The 21,899-nt window shown below is 39.2% G+C and overlaps 1 protein-coding gene across 1 annotated transcript in view; it reads right to left on the bottom strand.

The window, feature by feature from the left end:
* LOC149280533 (cyclin-dependent kinase 14) overlaps nucleotides 1-21,899 on the bottom strand; it is a 168,239-nt gene that overhangs the window by 61,423 nt on the left and 84,917 nt on the right. The window contains exons 7-8 of the mRNA XM_089500382.1: nucleotides 15,765-15,827; nucleotides 411-534 (exon numbers count right to left, since the gene is read on the bottom strand). Of these exons, the coding sequence (XP_089356508.1) occupies nucleotides 411-534; nucleotides 15,765-15,827 (187 nt within the window). The remainder of the gene's footprint in view (nucleotides 1-410; nucleotides 535-15,764; nucleotides 15,828-21,899) is intronic.

A 21,899-nucleotide genomic window follows, 5' to 3' on the forward strand; every position in this document is an offset into this window, starting at 1 on the left:
CAGGGATACAGATTGACTAAACATTGTGATCACTGTTATGAGGCGAGCACAGCAGTCACAGAACCCCTATTTAGCTTCATTGATGCCAGACCCCAGCCCTACTCATGCCCTGCCCAAAAAGTTTTATTTGCGCCATCTGTAGTTGATGTATATCTATTCTTGGCTGACATCATTGATGTGACATCAATGTTTGACATCATTATGTCATCCTCCATATAAAACAGGCAGCACTGAAACAGCAAAACAAATGACTAAGTCACACAATTAAGCTATTTTAATACCACTAAGAAAAAGGAAAATTGGGAAAAAAGTAGATACTCATCAAAGACAAAGAGAATCAATAATGGCCCCCGGCATTCTGTCACACCTGCTCATAATAAAAACTTCAACTAAATGAAATCTCTTCTTACCAAAATCAGCCAGCTTTAGTTCCCCTGTATCACCGATGAGGAGATTCTGTGGCTTCAGATCTCTGTGCAAAATATGCCCTTGGTGGATATATGACAAGCCCCGCAGCAGCTGAAACAGGAACAACTGAGAAAAGAGAATGAAAACAAAATGTCAGTAATTGCCTTCCTCAAGATCGACAATTTAAGTTTTCTTTTATAAAGCGTATAGAATATTTCTGTTTGTAAGGACAGGACTCTTAAGTTATTGACTTATTCAATGAGGCATCTTTATTTGCACCAACAATGACTGTAGAAACTATCCCGATATGCATTTGTCTGTTACGGCGTCGTTTCGGCTGTATGCAGCAATGTGCTGGTTTGCAGCATTGTGCTGGTTTGCATTTTGTAGCCACCTTGCTACATCAAACAGATTAAAAAGGTTGAACTGAAGTTGGGAAACATAAAATTCAATTAAAGAGACACTCTAGACATCATAGGCACTTTAACTCATATGATGTCTGAGTGTAAATTACTAGTTAAGCTTTGCTGCATCCAGATACATAGAGGGATTCATCCAAATCTCCATGCTTCCCCAGCTCTTAGCCTTCCTGGAGATATGTTATGCCAAATGCATCTTCTGCTCAGCAATGCGCATGGACTGGTTCTTGCCTCCAGCCAGCTGCAGTGCCTCTAATGAGATCTCCTGTGTGCATCTGAAGACGCATGCTTCTTTAAACAAAGGAAATATAAACTTTGTTTCAGGTGTCAAAAAGGACAGCAAGGGAGCATAGTTGTCAAGTTCCCACATATGGTGATAAACCCAAGGGTACACAGTCAGTGCTATCATGCACTGAAGCCCATACATCCCAAGTGTCCCTTATTTTCCAGCCTCGATTGTTTAGGCACTGTTCTGTAGTAAGTGGGATCATGGACTAGTTGGGGAGGTCCTACGACCTTCCTTGGTGAGTCCAGGGAGTAACACTGATGGAAGTCTACAGTGACCTGACCTCCACCACAGCTCCCGCGTGGCCACCCCATGACACTCTGGTGCTGAGCTTTGAGAGATGACTCTATGGGTAAGGAGGGCAGGTGGTCTGGCTAATCCCTGCCGGCCTATATGCACACCCACCAAAACAGGTATTAGAGGACACCTGAAATATCGGGGGTACAGGAGTTTGATAAACTGGGGGTGTGGGAGCCTGTGAAACTGGTTGCATTAAAGGGAGAATACCTTGGAACAGTGCTCTAGGAGCCTACAGAGGCAATGGGTGCTTCAGCTATTTTAAAATGAAGATAAAAATGCAACATTTCAGTTAAGAAATATATCAGTACTTCAGAAATATATTGATATGAAAAGTAAAGGCTACAAGATTCTGACATTATAACCAGACTGAAAATGGAAATAGAACATTTTGCTTGGGACCAATTAATCCGTGCTGAAAGACAATAAAAAGAAACTCAGATACAGACTTTCTAAGCACTTTATTCCGTATTGTATTTTTTTCTCATAATGGCTACAGCTTGCTGGTAGGCTTTTTTCTGTAATACCATCCAATAAACATGCAGCCAAAATGTACCAGTTATTCCACAAAGGATATGCAAATAACAGGAAGTTTATCGTTCTGAATTCCCTTCCACGGTATAGCAGGCATTAATTCCACAGGCATTAAATAACAATAAATGACAGGAAACCTATTTTGTTCTTTAAGAGGAAAAGTCGTTAATACATGCATACCCACCCACGAGATGTACAGATTACAGAGGTCAGCTAGTGCCAAGCTATTTAACAGTAAAATGCTTCATTTAATCACGTCAAGCATCCAAGTTCACGATCTAATTCATTTTCAGTAAACAAAAAAAAAACGGGACTTTTCAGGACAGCCCTGTTCCTTTGCAAAATGGAAAGCTATGAAATCTGATATTTAGATGCGCCGTTAAAAAGTTGATTAACGTGAGTGCTTTTTGTTTTAAAGTATTAATAAGGTTACCATCTAGCTGATGTTTTATCAGGTCATGCAAAATGAAATGTTGGAGACAATCTTGTATTTTTATTGATTTCTATGTTATCAAATTCAGTGGCACAATGGGAATCATTTGGAGTAACAGAAACAAAAGGTTAGTTGGATCCTGCTCAATGAGTTTACAATCTAGAACAGCTGCATGGATGAACAGGGAAAGTCAAGATTTCAATACTACAAGTCATTTGTATAACGTTATAGAAGCCATTTGCTAAGGAAGGCCAGGTAAGACTTCAAAAACACAAGAATTACATTTTCTACATTGTGTCACTCACAAACATTGATGTAGAATGGGTTACTCTTGGGTGCACTAGATAATCTTGTTCTAATTACATATAAATGTCATTTCTTTGTGTGAACCTTGATACATATTCCCAAAGAGTGCTTAAGACTGGCAGCAATCATAACGGAGTCCCCAGAAACCAAACAAATTGCAATACTGCACAATATGATCATGTGTTACCTGTGTGGTAGGTTGATTAGATTTGTTCCCTATAGAAAATATGCAATCTACAGAATCCAAGCAGCCTCAGATTTTCCACTATATTCTAACTCTACCCTGACTACACTTTATAGAAGAAGGCAGTAAGAATATGACCATAAGGCAAGACGTGTTTCTATTGATTTCATAAAGAAATGGAATAGTATGCTGACATCCATGGGAAAAAAACACACAAAGCATCAGCGCCTGAGACAAGTCCCACTTTTACCTTTTTGAAAACCACATCTAAGACTATTATAAAATACAAGATTCCACTAAAATGGGGGGGGGGCACACTAAAAGACTTATTTACTTAACTGTCCTGTTCAACATAGACAAGTGCTGTATTCTGGCCTAAATTGATATCCCCTCTGGAAAACATCAGGGACAGATCATCATGGTGGAATTTCAAGCTCCCCAGAATACCACTGTTCAATGGGCCGGTTGCAAGGGAATTCTTTGCTCTCACCAACTGGCTAATTTACTTTATGGAGAATTGTGCCCAGCCTTTATAACATGCTTTACGCAGCACGAGAGGATCACCGAGATATGACATTTAATGCCCCAGCGCTCAGTAGTAAGGCTGTGGAAGGGGTACCTAGCTTGATGTAGATGTCACAGTCGGCCAAAGGGCAGTCATGTTATTCTTTTCGCACACATTTCACTAGACCACAATGTGCATTTCACACAACAGAGGGACTTAAGTGTTCCTTTAATATTTTATCTTGTTAGTATGAGGATTATGCTGACATTTCAGAAATATTTGCTTAGTATTATAATTATTTGTGTTGTACAAGAGAAGCACCATTTTACTGTACAATATTGTAGCTATGGCCATCACTACCGGTTATATAATGATGTGGGAGACATCCAATGAACCATTATAATGATGTAGTTCATGTAGGACTGGCCTATCCAAGCTGTGGTCCTCCAAGTGGAGGAAGTCTTAACTGGTGGCAGTGGTGCATCTAGACTGCCCAGTTATAAGATTCTCCACTTAACTCTTTAAAAAGACATACTTACTATTGCTATCCAAATACAATGTGATGTATCAGTAAAAGCCAAAATTAAACCATGCCTAAATTATTTTCAAGCTCAGTAAACCTAAACAAAACCTTGTAATCACGTTTGCCACATTACTGAACTGTAATATAAGAAATATTAACAATTCACAATAGACTTCTTTCAAGGCTGAACTACAGCTCAAATTCACAAATGATATTATTGCTCACCGAAATAACACAATGGAGCATGTTAAGGCTTAGGTGGGAGCCCAGACATTCCAGTGTAAAATGGTGACATACAAAATGAACAGATGTCTATTTTGGTAATTGATTTTCTATGGAATCTATGAAAGGCTGCCATAATGTGCCGTAATATTACTTGGTTTTCTAGACAGCTGCTTATCTCATGGAGCGCGAGTTGAAAAATATTACCTTTTTTTGAGTGCAATCAACTTTCGCATTTCCTGATTTGCACATATACCAAGTTTAATAACATCTTATTCATGGAAAAATGTCACACTCCATCAGCCACAAAACAGAAAATATGCGTTTTCAAATGGGGAAAGAAAAAAAATGGTCAGAGTGACTGTTCTGAGTATCCACAGGTATCCAATTACAAGGCTGCTCGGTTATAATACAAATATATTGCGTGACGATGCGGTTTTTCCCCCCAATCTATTTGCCGCAAGCCGATAGAGATGGTTGGCTCCGTGTAGAAATATGGTATGATTTATTTAGGCAGAAAACAAAAGTATTTACTTTTTTCATGTACTTTTTAAAGTAGTGTTGCAAAGTAGAATTACATCTGTCCTACATCCACTCCTTACATCTCAAGATGTTTCACAAGCTGGAACATTGTCGCAAACAGTTATACATACATGTGGAGTAAATTGAAAAATGATGTGACGTCTCATTACGGAAATAATATGTTGTAGCAACCACTCACAGAAGGAACGAACACTAGCTAAGTCCAAAAGAAAAGGCAATAAAAAGACTGCAAAATGCACTGACAGTTCCAGCATCAGGACATTATTATCTTTTATTTAAATATCGCCAACAATTCACGCAGCAAAATGTTGGAATAACAGCCAAGGTCTAAAACTGGAGGGTCAAAGATTTAGCTGTAATGTAAGGCTACAAATTACACATAACTTACCCCACTGCCCTCAAAATATAAAACAAATGTCTACTGAAAGTCCAATAACAATCCATACATCACGATAATTTAAATCATAGAGAGTTCTGTTAAAAGGGAAAGATTATGAACAAAGCACGAGAGAGAGAAATAAAATAAAAGAACCCATGTCATTCCATTGATTAACTTATTATTGTTATTATCTTATTTATATAGCGCCAACAATTTACACAGCGCTTAATACAATACATATAATCAAGGGGTGTGACAAGACAAGAATTGACAGATTAAGACAAACCCATACATTAGATGGAGAGGGCTTTCCCAAAATGAACAGAAAATCATCCTATACTAAAACAGGAGCCCTCATCTCACCAACAGATTTTTGGAAGGTTTAGAGTATAAACGTAATAAACATAAACAGGTGAGTTGTGCAGTAATTACACCAATGTGCAAAAGAAATTAAAACATGGCACCTTCATTCTCATAACGCAGGATCCATATATATGTGTGTAAAAAAAAAAGTAATTTTACTTACCGTAAATTCTTTTTTCCTTAGTATATAGTGTCAGTGCCTGATGCTCACTGACCCTCCTTGCCGAGGTAATGGCTACCAAAAACGCCGTCTTGAGAGATAAAAACTTGAGAGACACATCTTCCAAAGGTTGCTTGAACACAATGTCAAATCCCAGGAAGGAAAATGCGAACGTCTGGGTGGCCGTTGAATGGTGACTGCCTTAAAGAAACGCCTGACGAGAACTTGTGAAGCCAATTCAGACAGGAGAAAATGACTCAGGGCTGAAACCTGTCCCTTAAGGGTCGAGACAGTGAGACACGCTGAAAAACCTTCCTGTAAAAAGTCCAGAATGGAACTTGTTGAGGGAGAAGAAAAATCCAAACCTTTTGTAACACACAAGTGAAGAAATTTATTCCAGACTCGAAGATAAATAGTAAACGTAGATCTTCGTACTGAACTCAGGAGAACATCCCTGGAAAGGTTCTTGTTTTCCAGAAGACGGGAGGAGATTGGCAGTTCCCACACTGAAATCGCCATGCTAAGCAGCTCCGAAAACCAACTTCGATTCGGCCAATAAGGGAGAATAGCTAAAACCCTGGCTTTGTCTACCCGAATCTTGAGTAGGATCCGAAGAATCATGGCCACTGGAGGAAACACATAAGCCATCTTGAAAGACCAAACCACCGACATTCCGTCTAGCAGGGGAGGATTGTCCTGCCTGTAAAGGGAGGCGAAAATTGGCAATTTGCTGTTTTGTCTGGTCGCCATAAGGTCTATATCTGGCAGGCCGAATTTTTGAACCAGGAGAGAGAAGATGCTCTTGTCCAGGGACCAGTTTGCTTGGGAGCAACGAGATCTGCTGAGATCCTCTGCCAGACCGTTGTCCACTCCTCTGATATGTGTCGCTGCTAAATCCTCTAGATTCCGTTGGGCCCAGAGCATGAGATCGTCTGACAGGTCCTGGAGCCTTGGAATTCGGGTGCCACCCTGCCTGTTTATATATGAGACTGTGGTGGCATTGTCGGACTAAATTCTCACAGCTTTCCCCCCGTAATCTTTGACCGAATGTCTTGAGCGCCAGAAACACAGCTTTCAGTTCCCGAAAGTTTGATGATCGGGTCTGATCGATTAAGGACCAGCTGTCCTGACTGCAGAGGCCGTTCAAATGAGCTCCCCAGCCTACCTTGGAGGCATCCGTGGTGAGAGTGACCCAATGACGTGGTGGAAAAGATCGCCCTTGGGCGAGGCGCCCCTTCGCTTTCCACCAATTCAGCCGGAGTAAAACGTGCTTGGACACCGTAAAGGTGACGTCCAGATCCTCCAGTCTCCTGGACCACTGTTGCAGGATGTCCCATTGAAGGGGTCTCAACTGTGCCTTGGACCAGCTTACTGCCGGAATACAAGCTATAAGACTGCCCAGGATACTTTGAACGTGGTAGATGTAGTCTCGATGAGACGGAATCCACTATGAGCCCCAGAAACTGGATCTTCGTGGTTGGAATAAGGTTGGATTTTTTGTGGTTTATGATCCAGCCGTGATCCTCCAAGCATCGGGTCGTAAACCTGAGATGTGCCAGGAGCTCCTGAGACGAACTTGCTTTCAGAAGCCAATCATCCAGATAAGGGACGACTGTGACTCCCTCTTTCCGCAAAGCTGCTGCAATAAGGGTTAGAAGTTTTGTGAAAATCCGAGGAGAATGAGAATGGATTCCATTCTGAAGTGACGGTAAGGAATGCAGGCATTGACTCTCTTTAGATCCAAAATTGGACGGAAGGACCCATCTGGTTTTGAGACCAGGAAGAGACAAGAATAGACTCCCTGAAACTCCTGATTCTTTGGAACAGGTTCTATGACGCCTTTTTTGAGAAGGGTAAGGCTTTTGGCAAACAGTGCTGAGTTCTTCACTTGAGAAGGGTAAAACGAAATCAGGAACAGAGGACGTGGAATTCTGAAAAAATTTATCCTGTACCCGTCCGCAATGATCCTGAGGACCGAGGAGTTGCTTGTGGTTTGTCTCCATTCTGGCAGGAACCATTGCACACGACCTCCAACACCGTCAGAACTTCCTGCCCTCTGGTTTCTTAGGATGTTCCTGAAACTTCCTCTTGTGTTGTTTACGAAAAGTTTGAGCCTTGAACACAGGTTAAAAGGGCCTGGAAGGTCTATACTGGTATCGTTTGTTCCATCTGCTTTTCCTATCCTGAGGAAGTGCCTTTTGTGTATCTGACATGTGTCTGATCAATTCCTCCAAGGGAGAACCGAATAGTTTGGTTCTTTCAAAGGGTAAATCGCATAGTGTAGATTTGGAAGCAGTATCTGCAGCCCAAGAGCGTAGCCATAAGACTCTTCTAGCCACGGAAGACAAACCCATGTTACGGGCTGATAGCTTAAGGCTCTCTTCTGCAGGTTCCACCAGGAAGCTATTAGCCAGCCTAAGGTTTTTAAATAGCTTAGACAAACCTTCATCCATAGAGTCTGACAGACTACCCTCTAAGGCAGGGGCGTCCAAGTTTTTTCTGCAGTGGGCCACTACATCAGAATTGTATACGTGCGCGGGCCGCACTCATTTTTCAGTGTCAGAAAATATGGCCTTTAATAAGATATGCAGATTAAAATAAATTAAATGACACAAAACCTTTACTTTTCCTCTCACTGATTTCTGGGCCTAGAAAGTTTTGTGACTACAAATGCAGGATTCTGTATAAGTAAAAATAAAATAGTTCTATTTATTTTAGGGATGTACTAAAATGAAAATTCTGGACCAAAACCGGAAATTCAGGGTTCACTTAGCCGAAACTGAAAATGACCCCCCACACACTTTTAATAAAAGTAAGTTGCACACCAAAATTGTACAAAAAATTATATATTATGATTGTTAACAGCAATCTCAGGCAAACCCAGATTCCAGCATGTACTGGTTGGCTGGGCATTGTATTTTTTGTCCAATTTTAGTGTGTAACCACACTTTTATTAAAAGTAACACACCACAATTGGACAAAAAAAATCAACAATATGACTTGGCATGATAGGAGTGTGATTGCTAACAGCAAACACATTCTTTTTATACCCAGGCAACCAGTAAATGCTGGAACCTAGGCATGATGGGACTGTGATTGCTGTTAGCAGATTGCTGTTAGCAATCACACTCCTATCATCCCAAGTCAGCCAGTACATGCTGGAACAGGGTGGCTGTAAGTGCAGACCCCATACTGCTGGCAGCATCAATACACAAGGGGGACAGCTAGCCAGGTTTCAGCATGTACTGGCTGACTTGGCATGATAGGAGTGTGATTGCTAACAGCAAACACACTTTTTATACCCAGCCAACCAGTAAATGCTGGAACCTAGGCATGGTGGGACTGTGATTGCTTTTAGCAGATTGCTGTTAGCAATAACACTCCTATCATCCCAAGTCAGCCAGTACATGCTGGTACAGGGTGGCTGTAAGTGCAGACCCCATACTGCTGGCCGCATCAATACAAAAGGGGGCAGCTAGCCAGGTTTCAGCATATACAGCAATCACAGTCCCATCATGCCTAGGTTCCAGCACTTACACATCCATGCTATCACACACACATAAATTCATTCAGATTCATTCCCTCAATCAGACATACTCATTCACACACCCTCCCCCACCCCCTTACCTGCACTACAGCTCTCTCAATGCCGCTCACAGACTTCAGCAGGGGGCGCGGCCTCCTTCGTTCTCCCCACAGAGGAAGCAGCTGGAGCAGAGAATAGACCGTCCCACAAGTAAGCAGCAGGGCTCTTGTGATCCTGGCTGCCGATCTCACGCGGGCCGCACCTCGAGGTCCCGCGGGCCGCATGCTGGACGCCCCCTGCTCTAAGGACTGCAACCAGATACCTTGAGCTTTAGGCACAGATGCGCTAGATAATGCCACCTTGCACTGGAACCCAGATTACTGGAACACCCGTCTACAGGACATTTCTGCCCTCTTATCCATAGGGTCCTTCAAACCAGCCACTTCATTAATGGGAATGGTAGTACGCTTGGAAAGCTGGGCTATTTGGACGTCTACTTAAGGGATATCTTCCCATTTCTCATCACCCTGAAGGTGAAAAAACTGCTTAAAGTGCTTAGAGATAAAGGCTCTTTTGCCTGGATTATTCCATTCTCTATACATGAGATTCTGCATGTTAGGTAACATAGGCAACCCTTTAGGGTGCGCCGACAGGTCTGAATCTTGAAAAAGCCGTGAGACTTCCTTAACAAATTTACGCAGTTCCTGTGGAGGAAAATTGGTCTCATCCTCTGACTCTTCGCTAGATGAAGCCGTATAGGATGAGCTAGAGACCTCTCCAGAGGACAAATCAGAATGAGGGGAAGCTGATGCCCTTTTACGTTTGTGGGATTTAATCCTTACGGGTTCCACAGGCTTAACTGCTGCTGCCTTAAACGTTTCAAACGTTTGTGCCAGGTTGTCCTGGAACCAACCTAAGAAAGACTGCATGTCTTTTAGTAGAAAATACAGGGCAGAGGATTTGAAGGCCTTACAACTCCTCAATCCGTGTGGGGGGGCTGGTGTCATGGAAATCCCAGTGCTGACAAGCTCATCTGCTGTCAGACTGGGCAGCACAGCCTTATATATGCGAAAACAATTTAGTTTTCGCGCCCTCCCTTACGAAAAAATTACTGCAGTTTTTCTGAAGTAATACTGCAGTTTTTTGGACATGAAAAAACTGCAATACTGCACTTTTACTGCAGTATTACTGCACATTTACTGCAGTTGTACTGCATTTGTACTTCACTGTACTGCAGTTATTTTTGTACGGAAGTACAAATGCAATAAAGCTGCATTACATTGAAGCACAACTGTAGGTTTGCAATATAAAAAAAAAAGTGCAGTAAATGTGCAGTAAAACTGCAGTACAGTGAAGTACAAATGCAGTAAATGTGCAGTAATACTGCAGTGAAAGTGCAGTATTGCCGTTTTTTCATGTCCAAAAAACAGCAGTAATTTTTCGTAAGGGCTGAACAAGAGAAACTGTGTCACGCATCGTCAGTAGCGTGCCAGTACTCTTTGGTGGAACACAGCGCCCTCTGGCCAATATTGCCGGCATAAGAGTGTGGCGTCTAAACAGCTCCGTAACGTCCGCCGATGCGGGAACCCCCGGACACAACCCGTGTGTCCCACCAACGAAAAAAAGAAAAGGTCCGTCTCTGACAAGGAAGAACTGGAGGTATTGGGGCTGCCGGGGCTCTTATAGGGAGGAGTAGGAGGGGTTAGGAGGTAATCTTAACCGCTTCAATTCTAGGTCATTGTCCCTAGGAAGAGCGACACCCCGTGGTACTGACACTATATGACAGGAAAAAAAAGGAACAAAGACATAGTGCAATATGTTTAAATATGGTTATTGCTTTTTTGCTGGTTAAGATACCAGAGGGAACTGCAGCTAATCCAGACATTAGGCGCGGTGTACATTCGGTTTTTTTTGTTTTTTAAGCACCTATTTGTTCCTAGATTTCTGGCCTTGGTTTATTTACTAAAGGCTGAGCCGAGTCAAGCTGTTTAGGCCATCTCAATCAAACAGGTTTTATTTGAACCACTTCATTGAAATCAACCCTACCCAATATCAAGTTGACTCGATGACTATTAATTCATGTCATGTCTCAGTGGGAAGCATTACAATCTGACTATTCAAGGGCAGTTGAGGTCAGCAGAGTTAGCAGTCAAGATGAACAAGGATACCAACCACACAAAACTGACCATAATGTTCAGGATGCAGTGGCCTCCAATAAATTAATGCAACTAAACAAACGGACTGCCAATTCGAAAGCTATTGAGTCCAAACTCCACGGCAATCAACATCAACAGCTAGATGAGCCTTGAAATTTGAAACTCAACCGGATGAGACCGACAACCCAGACTAGCAAACAAAATGGTTAATGTGTCGAGTGGAACCTTTTGTGAGGCCGGTGTGAAAGTAAGCAACAAAGGTCATGATATAACATGATATACAAACATATCATTTCAAAATTCAGGGAATAATACAACTTGTTAAAGTTATTCTTAAGGATATGCAACATCTGGTGAGCTGTCGACATACTGGCTTCTTGCTGCTTATTATTGATTTTCTGTGTACTGATGCCAGAACACAACGATCAGCATCTGTTTCAGGGATACATGTTGTACAAAAATGCCACAAAACACAATGCTTTAGCAGTGTGTTTATTGATATTTATTGCAGCGTCTAAAAAGTACAACAATAGATCGAAACAGTGTTCCCTTTGTCAGATTAACACACTATAATCACTATTAGCCTAATAAAGAAGACTGATTTTTTATTCTTGCAATAAACAAGCAGTAACATGTTGATGAAAATATTTAACACAGTCTGATATGTGTTATTCAGCCTTGGCTAGAATCATCTAAGGTAACTCTGGGTCCATATTGTTATGGCAGGTAGTGGTTAACAGCTATGATGCCTACAAAAACAAAACATCTCTGCTATTCTGCACTTGACAGGATCAAGAATTAATAATTCCAATATATATAGAATACCCCTGTAGCTTTCCCAGCTGTTTCCTGAAAAGTGACAGAGACAGATTGTCATGGCCAATAACACAACAGGGGTCCAGTGTCTAAAATGATAAAGAAGACCTCATGCATAGCTTAGATTACATAACAGATAATAAAATTAAAAATGCAACTCGATGAAAGCCAGCAAACCCGCTTTACACAGTATTCATAACAATTAACACAATTTATTGTCATTCTGTGGATCCAAAGAGAAAAATAAATAAATCAAGCCTCCTTGAGGACCATTGGTCTCGCACGTACTTTGAGTTCTTCAAAGCACAGGAAGGGTCATGTCTGCCACGGTGCTCCGGTATGCGTCCCGCATGTGGAGGCACGGGTTCATGGGAAAAAGGTCTGAAGAATATATCTAACATAGTTGTTGATACCCTCCTAAATTGGGTTCTCTGTATTTTATACTAGTATATAACTATTATTTATTATATTATTGTAGTATATCACTATATTATTAGTATATTAGATTAGATTATTTTTATGTATTTATCTTATTCATGAAAAATACATCCCAGTAATCCCACTGAAAGAAATGTCAAACTAAAAACTGTTGGATTTACAATGGAATTCCCGTAACAAAATGTATACAGAGATAGAATCAATTAGAAATATAATGTAGTATATTTTTTAATGCGCTACTTAGCAAAAGCAGCACAGCAACTTGATAACACGTTACTTTACCATTTTAGCTCTTTGGAATAAAGAACAGCAGATTGTATCTACGGAGGTCAGTGCAAACATACAAAACACAGGAAAAACCTTCCTGTAAATTTAAAAGAAAATATCGGCCTTCAGTTCTTACCCATAATTTAGTGCATTTGGGAAATTTAGGCTTTCTACACGCATTATTATAGCTCAGAATAGCTTTTAGGGGGCTGAATAGACTATATGCTAGCATAAAAAGTATCTAAAGCATGGTAAAGGCATTGGTGCTCTGAAACATATAAAACATAACACACAACAAGGCATGCAGCACATAATAAAACCCACTTAGAAGGTCTGGTGCTTCAAACCAGTATGCTTCCCAGTGGCGTATTCTGGCCTAGACCTACGCCTAGGGCACATGATATCCCCAATCGGTCAGCGCAGTCTTTTTGTAGCCTTAAGAATAAAGTATGGTACGTTGTGCTTAAACAAAAAATACAACTAATCTTTTCCTAAATAAATATTATACTGCAGAATATCGCTGGCGCTCTGTAAACAATAATACAAGCGAATTTTCACAGTAGCCTGTTAGTATGTGATTCTACTGTATTCCTTATATTTTAATGTAGTTTCCCTGCTTAATAATAAAGTTTCTTAATAAACAATGAATAACCAAATGAGAATGCTGTATACTTGGTCTTAAGAATTCTTTAGACATACATTTAAGTGCACGCGAGCAAATAACATACCGCTTACTTACAGAAGGCTATGATTTTCAGCATGATAAAGTGAGATGGATTTATTCGGGGTGTCGCATATTCATGAAAATCTATCTAAAAGTGAAATGTAATTACTGTAGTAAAGTAAAGCCTTCTGCAATCATACACTAAAGATCTCCTGGGATTTGATCCAGAATATGCCCTCTCACTTAACCACAGCCCAACTAAATTGCCTGTGGGCCAACCTGACACAGTGAGCTACGTGCTATACCCAGCGTGATTTATATTTATATAAATAGGTATGTACAAGCCTTCCGCGACAAGCTAGTTTTGTCCTTTATGGCTTACCGTACCACCTGTATGCTGATTTCCCTTTTCTCTCCTTATTTATCCCCTTCCCTCTTTGATCATGTCACCAAATACTTTGCCTCCGTTTCTAACTGGATGTCTGCACAATTCTTAAAACTTAATATCTCTAAAATGTACTTTTTATTTTCTATTCCTCCAACAATAACATTCCTTTGGCAGTCTAACAAGTCAATAGTGCAGCCATCATGCCTACCATGTGCGCTCACTGCCTCGCTTTCACCATCGACTATTTTCCCTCAAAGATTTCAGCTTGTTTTGCAATTGAATTGTTCACGTTATAGGTCACATCAAAGGTGGAAAAAGTTCTGAAATGATTTATCTTTGTCTCATTCTTTAACATCCCAAGAACCTGGCATTTTAACAGGGTGTGTAGACTTTTTATATCCACTGTATTGTAAAGGAATCCCAATAGTTATTCTTCAGCTTGCTGGAAAGGTCTACAGGCAAACACACGGTCCGGTTAACAGTATGCATGTGGTCAGATCCAGTGCCGGCTCGTGCGGGAGTCCCAGGGGATCTAACTAGACCCCTATCCCCACACGCATGAGCAGGAATTGCTCACACGGATTGTAAGAGGTGCGCTCTCCTGCCCGTGATTGTCTGCTTCTAGTAGACAAAACTGATGCAAAAGGGGAAATGCACTGGAGCTCTGTACCTGCAGAATGTTTACCAGGTTCACTACTGTTCAAACATCTTAGGTCATATAGAATCAGAAATCCAGATGGTTTTGATGTTTTAAATGACTATTGTAGCTGGAAACGGCTGATTTTTAATGGACTATCTTTATAGGTGTACAGAGGACCTTTATCACTCCCATCACTCCTGTGTTCCAATGGCAAGATATGTTCACTAATCCAAGTTTAAAAGGCTAATTGATCATTTGGAAAACCCTTTAGCAATTATGTTAGAAATGTCTAATTAGCTGTGACCCCAAACTTTTGAATGGTAGTGTAAGCACTATTTTTCCTTCTTACAGGTAAAGAATGCATAAAATATCAAGAGTACTTTAATATGGATTCTTCATTGTTGGTGCTGTATGAGGCACTGGACCGTCCCTTTGAAAACCCCCATAGCTGGTGCGTTTTGTTTGTCAATCAGTGTAACTGTTTTAGAGATCTATTATCTAGCCCACAAGTTTAGCTCATACAAATGAGAATGGTGGCAGCCTCTGGCAGGGCTTGTTTGCTGAACTCCTTTCCTCTCCCCTCACCTACGAGTAGAAACGCTGTTCAAACCAAGCCGCAAATATCAGCAACCAAACAATAGGGCAGAGATGACATAAGCGTGACTTTCAAAGAACTCGTTTTAGTAACTTGAATTGTGCGCACTTGTGATGGCCTGGTCTACAAATGATCTTCACTTCTACGAACACAATGTCTGTATGCTCTTTATTCTTATTTACCACCAAACAAGTGACATTATAGATAAAACTGGTCTATTCTGCTCTTCATTCAACTCAACAGAATAGAAGATACCATCAAAACTAAATACATATCAACAACATTGACAGGGTCTTCCCATGATGTGCTCAGACGGGTCAGAGTTTGGAATTATCTGGAGAAGCTAGCCAGACAGATCAATACTGAAGGACATCCCAACGGACTCATTACATCTGGAAAGCAAAGGTTCTCACGGACCAAGGAGAGAAAAAGCCAATTCATTCTTTTTGCCTATTGTCAAAAGAGGCATAGGGCTCTTGGACATATAAGAATTATTTAAGGTTAAAGTTATTTAAGAAGTCCCAAAGAGGTAAATAAAAAAAAAAAGATAACATCTCTAAGCACTCGCTTCAAGGGCAGCATGCCCAGAATACACAAGTATCGCAGGCACGGAATCATATATGTTTTCACAACACAAAACCGTATCTCAGGATCTTTATTTGGTCTTGTGAAGTGTGTGTGTGTGTGTGTTGAAAACATGACATTATCTTACCTTCACATTCTCTGGATGCAGACCTCCTGGGTGTTTGTCCATGTATTGACATAGATCTGTGTGCTGGATCAAAAAAAAAGAAAGAATAATTTAGTCTTAATGGCCCCTATCTCTGACATATCGATGTGTCTATATCAAAAACAATGTTACCTCTCCGGCACAGTAAATTATAATGAAATTGAACCAAGAACCACATACATCAGGGTTGTAAATGGGCAATTTGCCAGTTTTGAGCTTATTGTTCAGAAGCATTGTACATGTACTCGAGCCGCACTCACAGCATTTATTCTTTCTGTGCAATAACAGTACGCGTTCCCCCATTACTATATATAATTGCTTCAAATCACAGTATTACATACTATTTAAAAAGAGCAGAGTCCATAGCTCTATGTCTAAGTATTATGTAACAGTCGTCACCAAACATACCGGGCCCTTTACATTCATGGCAGTAAAGGGACTTTACATGAATTAGCATTTTTGCTATGTTAAAAAAATGTGTTCATAATATCCAGAAAAAAATTGGCTTAATAACCTAGATTTTTTTTTTTATAATTTCTTTTGTTTGTGTTTTAAATGAAGTATCTAGTCAGGCAGCCAATACATAAAAAGGTGCATATCACATAAATCAATCATAAGTCTCTTCTTCAGATGGATTCTACCTTCCTTGAACCAATACAGTTTCTTCCTTGCTTTTTTACTTTTAATTATTTATCATTTATAATAATATTTAAATAATGATTTAATGTCATTGTTACACCTGTATACATGATCTAAACCAAGTCACTTCAGCAGCTACTTAGGGTACCTTTGGATCTACAGGGTCCCATAAAGGATAAATGGAGAAGAAAGGGGTGAAACTTAAACAAGTATTAATTTACATTTAAATAACTAAAGTTAATAATAATTCTTCTATTGGTTTATATACAGTATGCAGGGGAGGACCCTATCTTTGGTCTAAGAACATAGAGCCTCCCTGGTATAAGTATATAATGGATGCTGTATTTGTTGAACCCGCTGAACATTGGCTTTACTTCATTCGACTTGAATTATCGTCTCTCTCTTCCCTTGAATTTCAACTCTTTTCAACTCTTATTGCATACTTCCACCTCTATTAACCCCACTCCTTTCTTTCATTCATTCCTAAAAAACCTTCTCAAACACAGAAGTAGACCATAATCGCAAAGTGCCCGAGTTAATAATCTCGATTGCGGAGAGAAAAACTACAGACACATACATATCCTGGCTGTAACAGAGAGCAACTAGAAAGGTTGCAAAACACAAATTAAAGCTATTCACGATAATATTACCCAAAAACAAAATGTATTCAAAGCTACAAATATATGTAAGGGGCAAAATAAATATATGAATATAAAAAAATGCAAATGAGTGATTTACCACTGAACTAAAACATTGTTTTGTTTGTGCATAGCTCATGTTTTTTTGGAAAGTGTTACAAGGCACTTGAAGTATTCTGACAATATATCTGGAATATCAATGGGTACAAGATCCCATTGGCAATGTTGCCATCTTCTTTCAAGTAAACAAACCGAGTCTGTCTAGGACTATGTGCACAATGGTCAGTATAGTTTCTAAAGCAATTGAAGAACAGATGAGAAACAAAGTCATTGACATCTATCAGCCTTGAAAGGGTTACAAAGCCATTTCTAATGCTCTGGCACTCCAGCAAACCAATGAGAGAGCCATTATCTACAAATAAAGAAAACTTGGATGGAAGTGGTGATCTTTCCCAGGAGTGGTCAGCCCATCAAAATACCAAGAACTCATAGATCATCCAGGAGGCCATAATATTCTAAGGACCGATGAGTCAAAAGTGGAACATTTTGGAAGATTTGGCGTAAAGCTAACAGTAGCTTCCACAATTCCACAATAAGAACATCATACCAACAGTCAAACACAGTGATGGAAGCATTAAAGATCTAGAACACCAACAGAAAACGTGTGAAACATTGAACATATGTTGGTCAACAGCTGCTAATATAATTGTACTTTGTATTTTTTCCTGTTTACCAAAGTTAACAGTACAGCTAGAGGAAAAGATTGAAACATACAATGCATAACAATAGCTGCACGTATTAACATTTAAATGTGCAATAGGTATTTAAACATGCATTGAAGTGTAATCCGGAAATCATTTTTTTTCTGTTCTATTTTAGCTACCTTTTGGTATGGAAATTGTTCTTATAAAAAAAGACGCTGACCTTACCTCCTCTTGGAGGCAGCAGTGTGCGAGTCAAATAGAGAGGCAATTGGCAATGAACCGATACCTCTGCTCGCCAACATCTCACACAGGCAGGTCTACTGGGTATTGCCTCGATGTTTCTTAAATGTCACGTGCATGCACTGGCAGCAGGTAAGTTGGGGTTGTCTTTGATTATGGCCACAAGAAGCCAATTAAAGAAGTGAGTCCAGTGGTACCCTCAAGTAACCTATTTCACATTTTAAAATGTTTTCCACAAACAATTATCACCAAAACTAAATTCTCTTTAAAACCTTTTATCAACATTCAGATTTCGATCCAACAAAGAACATCCAGCCACAGGAAACAAGACAATCATGTTTTTATTCCATTTTTGAGAAGCCCTGCCGATGAAATAAATGAAATGCGAACTACAATTGGGATACTAAATCGAAACACGTTATATTGCATAAACTTTTCTTGGTACTTCTGCTTTTTATTGTCAAGCTGTGGCCAAGTTATATATTATAAACTTTATACATCTTACTTTATCATAGAACATAATCACCTGCCAGAACTTCATAACTTTTCACTGTCGGTGCTATTGCACTGGCCTACATGGTGGTATGATTGAAAGCTACCTTTTAATTGTTATTAAAGTTGCAGTTACATTGTGTTTGCTTTGTTATTTTTAATCGATCAAAGCAATTTTTCAACGAGAAAGTATTTTTAGTTGCTTAACATGAAATGTGTTAGGAGCACAGGGTGCGTGAGCCTAGTTTTGACTCACTGTGCTACTGAAACGCCGCAAAGCAGCCATGGGAAAAGGATCAGTAACTCTGCTAAGGGTGCTTATTGGCTTTGAAATATGTATTTTTAATATATTAAAAAAAAAATTATGATCAGGTATAAAACTATATGAATAGGTACACAAAAGCATATATTCAATACCGAAATATTTTTGTATTATGCATACATATTTTTTTCTTCATCACTCCTAGTCACTTTGTCCTAGGGAGGATTTAGGCAGTAAATATTTATGGTTGCCCCTTCATAAAGAGAGTCACATTATGAATTCAAGATATGAGCTCAAATAATCCCATTAAAGTTATAGAAAACATGTTTCCAGTACACATTCACACAATTCATTGTGTACTATTCCACATTGTATTTTTCTTTTCACTTTGTGGAGTACATAGGTACTCGATACCAAAAAGGATAGCATTCTGTACTCTTGGCTCTCTTTTGTACGTTTTTTTCTACGTAATATCCTCTTTGAATAAAAGAAGTTTAAAATTTTATATATATATATATATATATATATATATATATATATATATATATATATATATATATATATATTTGAATTTTATAATTGGAAAAAAGTCATATGTTCAGTGTTAGCTGTAGTGTCATTTACAAGGATTCATAAACCATTTGGATAAGCTGGAATGCCACTGTCGGGCAAAGAAGCCTTTCTTCTTAGAAACAGTTAGAAACAACGTGGATGATTTAATCTTCTTTGCTACTTCAGAGGTGAAAAGACACAAAAATGACACACAGCTAACTGTATTTTGCCAAATTGCAGATTTTTATATTTATAAATGGTGAAAATGCACATTATTCTGGGTCAGACATTGATGGAAGCATACCTTATGTGACACGCATATATACTCCACTGGCTCATTTCCTAATACAATGCGCCTGATAAACTTAAAATAAAGCTAAAACAATATTTATGAATACTGCAAGGTGAGAATTCAATTAAATATATAAAAATACAACTCGCTAATATATTACAGAATAAAATAGGAACACATGGGTAGAATGCTGTAACCATTTCAAACCATTTTAACTAACCAGCTAAGTTGGCGCAGGCAGTCATATGAATTGTGAAATTTGACCAGATTGAAATTGACAAAGCAAAATAATTTATTGGGTTCATGTAAAGTGCATTCTATTTCTGCATGCATATTAGCAAACTAGATAATACTCGTGTATATATATATAAAAAAGAGGCTTTGCACATCTCTCTAGTAATGAGCGGATAGAAATATTTCCTAACACTCAAAGCTTACTCTTCTGTTAAAATAAAAATATTTCCTTAACGATAAGACAAAAGAAGCTGATTTTTTAAATTAGGTAAGAAATAATTATCTCATTTATTCTGGCTTTCCCGAGACACAATCAATTATTACGTTTATTTCCTACTCGGAACAGCTGTGTCCAAGCAATCAGAACCTCACCCAATTTATGAGACCCCACCAATTCTAAAAAAAAAAAAAAAAAAAAAGATGCCCGCATTAATTTATAGCATCCTTGCTATAAATTAACATATGCCACTGATACACCATTTTTTAACATGTACATTAAAACATATAGCTGGGCTAAATGCAATATATGCACTCAAATTATGTTCCATTGCAAAATATTACTTAAAGGGGAACTATTACTGTTTTCTGTAGGCGTTCTATTTTGTGCGCTAAGTAGGTTTTTGTTACATGAAGCAGAAACAGATATTGGCATAAAGTTTTGCATGGATGTCCCTTAGTTCCTGTATTCGTAATATGATTTAAATGTAGGGTAGCCTTTCCTAGCCGGACTTCGGACACTAAGAGGCTTTACTAGTCAGAGGCTCAGCGCATGAAGCCAGAATATTATCGGAAGTGAAGACACATTTTGCTCTTTTTTCAACTTTTAACGTCACTTGCAAGAGGATCCCGGGTAGGTGAATCTTCGTGTGAAACAGAAATAAATGATAAAGTTTTTAGACTTGTTGCAACAAATGTTACATATATGTATGGTGGGAGTCCACCTTTAAACCTTGACAACCACTCAGAAATACACTATTAACATTGAATGCCACCTCTGCTAATGATGGAATTATAAAAATGCGTAATTAGGGATTTGAAGTGCATTTTTTAGGAATCATACCCACATTATACGCTTTGTATTTTCTCAGTGAATTCACAGAACGTGAGAGATTGATGGAACAATAACGAGTGGTAAAGGGAAGACGCTTCTCAAGTGGCAGAAGGGCCAATATAACACCTAATAAAGCATTCCTTTAATTAAGTTTCAATGACTGCAAAAACATTTGCATAAATGTGGTTCAAATAACATCATGAGAACGTTCTAGTGCAGGGGGGTCCAAGTTTTTTCTGCAGTGGGCCACTTCATCGGAATTGTATACGTGCGAGGGCCGCACTCATTTTTCACTGCGTGAAAATATGGCCTTTAATTAGATATGCAGATTAAAATAAATGAAATGACACAAAACCTTTACTTTTCCTCTCACTGATTTCTGGGCCTAGAAAGTTTTGTGACTACAAATTCAGGATTCTGGATAAGTTAAAATGAAATAGTTCTATTTATTTTAGGGATACACCGAAATGAAAATTCTGGACCAAAACTGAAAATTCAGGGTTCACTTAGCCGAAACTGAAAATGACCCCCCACACACTTTTAATAAAAGTAAGTTGCACACCAAAATTGTACAAAAAATTATATATTATGATTAACAGCAATCTCAGGCAAACCCAGATTCCAGCATGTACTGGTTGGCTGGGCATTGTACTGGTATTTTTTGTCCAATTTTAGTGTGTAACCACACTTTTATTAAAAGTAACACACCACAATTGGACAAAAAAAAAAAATCAACAATATGACTTGGCATGATAGGAGTGTGATTGCTAACAGCAAACACACTCTTTTCATACCTAGGCAACCAGTAAATGCTGGAACCTAGGCATGATGGGACTGTGATTGCTGTTAGCAATCACACTCCTATCATGCCAAGTCAGCCAGTACATGCTGGTACAGGGTGGCTGTAAGTGCAGACCCCATACTGCTGGCAGCATCAATACACAAGGGGGGCAGCTGGCCAGGTTTCAGCATGTAATGGCTGACTTAGCATGATAGCAGTGTGATTGCTAACT

Source organism: Sceloporus occidentalis, unplaced genomic scaffold, assembly GCF_023333645.1.
Source record: "Sceloporus occidentalis isolate IW3139 unplaced genomic scaffold, rSceOcc1.0.p SCAF_154, whole genome shotgun sequence".
Classification (NCBI taxonomy): Eukaryota; Metazoa; Chordata; class Lepidosauria; order Squamata; family Phrynosomatidae; genus Sceloporus; species Sceloporus occidentalis.